Genomic DNA, 4,539 nt, shown 5'->3' on the forward strand with positions numbered 1-4,539 from the left:
CCTGTGGTGGTCCCCGTCTAGGGTCTCTGGTCAGTGAGAATCAGCCCCTCCTTCTCAGTCCCTGGGCTTACACCCTGCTCCTGGCCTCCAGGTCCATCTCCTTCAATGGTTTCTCACCTCCACTGGTCCTGGTTGCTCAGCACCAGCTCCCTCCACCCCCACTCCTGCTTGCCACCTGCCCCCCGCCCCCCTCGGGCCTCCCTCAGCTCCATGCCCCACTCCATGCTCCTCTCCTGCTCCCTCCGCCTCAGGCGGAGTCTGCAGAGGCTGTAAGCCCACGTCCTCCACGCTCACCGTCACCACAGTGCTATTCATAGACCAGCCATTCTCTGTGACACATGCCAGCCAGATGGCCTCTCCTTGTCCCCGCCTCGCCCGTCCCCATGGTGCCCACACCCACCAGTGTCCTCATCGGGCCCAACATGGAGGATTCTGGCCCCATGTCCCAGCCTCCCCTCTGCCCGGTTTCCCGCATCCCTCTGGGCTATGTGGTGACTGACTTGTCTAACCTGCATACTGCCCTGACCTGAGGGCTGCCCACCTCCCTCGCCCACAGGCGGCTCCGTGAGGAGTGTCCCTGCGGCTGAAGCCCACGGACCCACTTCTCCTTGGTGGGGAGTCTGGATGGTTCACTTAGAGAGGCTGTCCCACAGAGGGCTCCCAGAGTCCCTGGACTGACCTTCCCAGAGCCCCCCTCGGAGCACAGTCCGGGTGACATCTTGGGGGAAGAACCCGATTCCATAGCACTTATGGCATCTGCACATGCGCAGTGCAGTGCAGGGTTTTGGGGGTCAGGGCATGGGAGATGGGAAGGATGGCGTCCCCATCCTGGGCCACCAGCTCCATATAGACTGGAACCCCATGTGAGTCTGTGCTAAGGCCAAGGTACTGTGGGGGGAGCCAGGAGGCTGCCTGAGAAAGGAGAGAATTGGTTGAGGGTCTGACCTGGGGGAGGGAAGCGGATAAGCTACTCAAGCAAAGAGAGAGAGAAACTGCAAGTCAGAATGGCCCGAGGTCCGAGGAAGACCAGAAGGGGCGGGCTGGCCAGCACCAGCATTGCGGAAACTGTGACTGAGAAGTGGCTTGTGGCTGCCTGGGGGCGGAAGGTAGGATGAGATGAGTTGCTGAGATACGTACAGGTTCGAATGTCTCAAGGGTGAGACCTAGGTCTTATGGCTTCCCAGCATCCAGCAGGAGGCTCAGCTTGGAGAGAATGTTCAGTAGATAAATAGCTGTTGAATGAATGAGGGAGAGGAAGGGAGGGAAGGAGAGAGAGAGAGAGAGAGAGAGAGAGAGAGAGAGAGAGAGAGAGAGAGAGAGAGAGAGAGAGTGTGTGTGTGTGTGTGTGTGTGTGTGTGTCCTTGATCCTTCTCCTCCAGGCCTGGCCTGACCTGGCCTCTCCCTGTGCCCCAAGGAGCAAAGCAGCTGTCTCTGCTGGGTTGTCACCTCCGTTGACCAAGGCACATTGCAACTAAACCTGTTCCTCCTAACTGTCTTTCTCTTGCGAGGCTTCCAAATCTCATGGAGACTAAAGGACGAAGCTCGTTCCCAGCCTTAACATCGCTCCCTACCCTGGCCTGTTACAGGGTGGGCACAGAGGCAGAGGCACACACCCTCGGAAAACTCTGGGCCAGACCTGTCCCTGGTCCTTGTGAAAGAAAGGCGAGGCTTTCTACTCCCATAAAGTCCTGCAAACTCACAGGGACTCTGTCCTGCAGGCTCTCTGTTCATCGGAGTTCTCGATGGCAGAGAGTTTGAATTTGGTCTGTCCCTGGCCCTTCAGCTGTGGCTGACTCTGTCTTCCTCAGGCTGGCCCATCAGCCACAGTCCCAGACTGTTGGGGGAGAAGCCTCCAGAATGGCCTGATCCACCTCTCCTGCCTCGCAGTCACATGGCAAGGTAGCAACAGGGTGACAGGGTGGAGACCCTCAGGTGGGTCCCCTCTGCCCAGGCCAGTGTGCCCGGCAAGTGGCCCCTCCCAGGCCATGGGGTGCTGCTGTGGGGATGTGTACCCAGCCAGCCCTCGCTCGGCAGCACCGTGACCGCCCCATCTGTCTCCCCAGGGGCTCACGAGCTGGAGCAGATGCAGCTCATCCTGGAGACCATCCCTGTGATCCGGGAGGAGGACAGGGACGAGCTGCTCCAGGTGATGCCCTCCTTCATCAGCAGCACCTGGGAGGTGAAGAGGCCGCTGCGCAAGCTGCTCCCAGAAGTGGACAGCGAAGGTAGCTGCCAGCCATGCCTCCAAGGACGGGGCAGGCGGGCTCCCTGCAGGAGGAGGAAAGCCCAGCCCCCAGATGTGGGCGAGGAGGCCCCCTGGCACCGGGTGCTGCTGTTGCCATTAGACCCCTCTCAGAGCATCCCCTTATGGTCCATACTGTTTTTCTGCCTCATTCCTTCCTCCTCTTCCTGTCTTGCCCTCTCCCATTCCCTCCCCGCCCCCCTTGCTTTTTCCTTTTGGAGGACACGGTATGGTGTGTGGAAAGAACATGAACCTCACCGGTTTGAGAGACAGGCCTGGGGCCAAATCCAGTTCTGCCAGTGACTAGCTGTGTCTCCTTGGGCAAGTCACCAACCTTTTCTGAATCTCCATTTCCTTCACTGTCATATTGACCTCCTACCTCTCCCACAGACTGGTTATGCAGCTTCCATAGAGTAGAAGCTGGAGAAGGTCCCAGCAATGTTGAGTTGCCCCATCCCTCTCACTGTCCTCCCACCCCCAGCCATGGGTCGTGTGCTAGTCTGGGTAGACTAGAGGAACAAATTCATAGACACTCATATGTGTAAGAGAGAACTTTATATCAAAGAGTAATTGTACAATAAGAAACCATCCCAGCCCAGTCCAGATCAAATCCATAAATCTGATATTAGCCCATATGTCCAATACCCATCTATAAAGTCCTCTTCAGACTCATGCAACACATGCAATGACACCAAGTGCAGAAAGATCACAGGCCAGTGGGAAGAAAGTCTTGTGGATCCAGTAGCAATGGAAACATCTCAGCACTGACAGGTGTCTCCATGTGGCTTCTCCAGCTCCAGGGCTCTAGCGTAGCTCCACGTGTCTTGTCAACAGGAATATCTTGCAGGGAGAGTGTGCGTCTTCCGCCTCCAGCAAGCTATTTATCTCCTTAGCACCTCCCAACGAGGTCATCAAGCAGTGACCTGATTGACAAGCTAAACTCCACCCCATTCACTCTTAATAATTTCAAGTTGACAACAGATTATGTAACAACCACAGGTATGAACCCCCAGAGGGCAGAGAGATGCGCTAGGGCTGGGAACTTAGAGGACATGCAGCCTAGTCTAGCGTGAATGATGGGTTATTCAACAAAGATGCGTAGGATTCTGGGAGAAGTGAATCTGGCTTAGCCTAGGCAAGGTGCAGGGGAAGGTGGCCGCTGGCAGGATGGGTCACAGCTCGCTTATAGAAGGTGACGCTGCAGAGGTGAGGCGGGTTGATAAGCTGCAGGCCTTTGGCTGCCCAGCTCCTGAGTCTGGACTCCACACTGAGGCTAGACAGATGTGCACTGAAGCCCAACTTGTATTTCCCTCGTTAACCAGAGCTCTCTGCCTTGAACAGGGACCCCAGTCAACTCCCGGGTCAGGACAATGAGGCATCAGTGAAGTATCGGGGGTGGCGGGAGATGGGACATGGAGTGTCTGTCCAGTGACTAGAGGCCAGCCAGCATGTGGCTGATGGGGCTGGCCGGTGTGTCGAGCTTTGACCTTCACCTGGCCTGATGGAAACGACTAGTGCAGTGGGGTGGGGCTGAGGGAGCCCACAGAGGGAGGGATGAATCCTGGTGCGGAACTAGGCCCTGCCCTGGAGTAGCAGGCTCTTCCGGATCCTGGTGAGAGGGAGGCTGATCCTCTTTCCATCCTGGACCCTGAGCCCCCTCAGCAGAGGGTGGCAGAGGGGTGGGCTGGCCAGGGTTCTGTTGCTTTGCTCACCTTTCCATCTCAGCCTCCTGGGAGACTAGTGACTTTCTGGACCCATTGATTTCCTGAATCATTGATGAATTCTTCTGCAGAGAGCCCCGGGGCAGGTTCATGGTGCCGGCGCAGGCCCACCAGAGGAGGGGGCAGAAGCAGCAGCCTGGGACTGAGCTGGCTCCATTTCATACTTCACGTGGGCTGTAACATGATTAGCCATGTCATGATGTCATGGCCCTCCAGAAACTCCAGCACTGAGAACCACACAGGCCTCCAGGCCCGAGCTCACAGGGCAGCCAGAGCCCACTGCTGCTCAGAGGTGACAGGACCCAGTACCTATCAGGCCAACACACTCCAGCCACAACCTGTTGGCTGCTGACATCCTGAAATGCCTTCCAGTGGGCTGCCCAGGGACCACTGTGCTAGGCTCCAGAGTGTCCCTGCCCTTCCCCAGGTGCCAGTTGCCCACAGCAACCTACTGATTAGCTACTAAGCAGGGGGCCTTCAGGGCCTGGTTTCCTCTGCCTGTGAAATATTTTTACATCAATCTGGGGATTTGACATCAAGACCATCAGGGTAGGTAGGGGCGAGCAGCACCAAGTA

The 4,539-nt window shown here is 57.0% G+C and overlaps 1 protein-coding gene across 3 annotated transcripts in view; it reads left to right on the forward strand.

Annotated features, from left to right (window-relative positions):
• MAPK4 (mitogen-activated protein kinase 4) overlaps positions 1 to 4,539 on the forward strand; it is a 51,365-nt gene that overhangs the window by 37,879 nt on the left and 8,947 nt on the right. Inside the window, exon 3 of one of the 3 annotated variants that reach the window (XM_013004783.2) lies at positions 2,064 to 2,225. The exons of 1 other annotated variant lie outside the window; for it this stretch is intronic. In XM_013004783.2, coding sequence (XP_012860237.1) covers positions 2,064 to 2,225 — 162 coding nt within the window. The remainder of the gene's footprint in view (positions 1 to 2,063; positions 2,226 to 4,539) is intronic. One more of the 3 variants, XM_045296175.1, reaches the window with a different exon arrangement.

This window comes from Echinops telfairi, unplaced genomic scaffold, assembly GCF_000313985.2.
Source record: "Echinops telfairi isolate 266 unplaced genomic scaffold, ASM31398v2 ScPeMD7_7400;HRSCAF=8409, whole genome shotgun sequence".
NCBI lineage: Eukaryota > Metazoa > Chordata > Mammalia > Afrosoricida > Tenrecidae > Echinops > Echinops telfairi.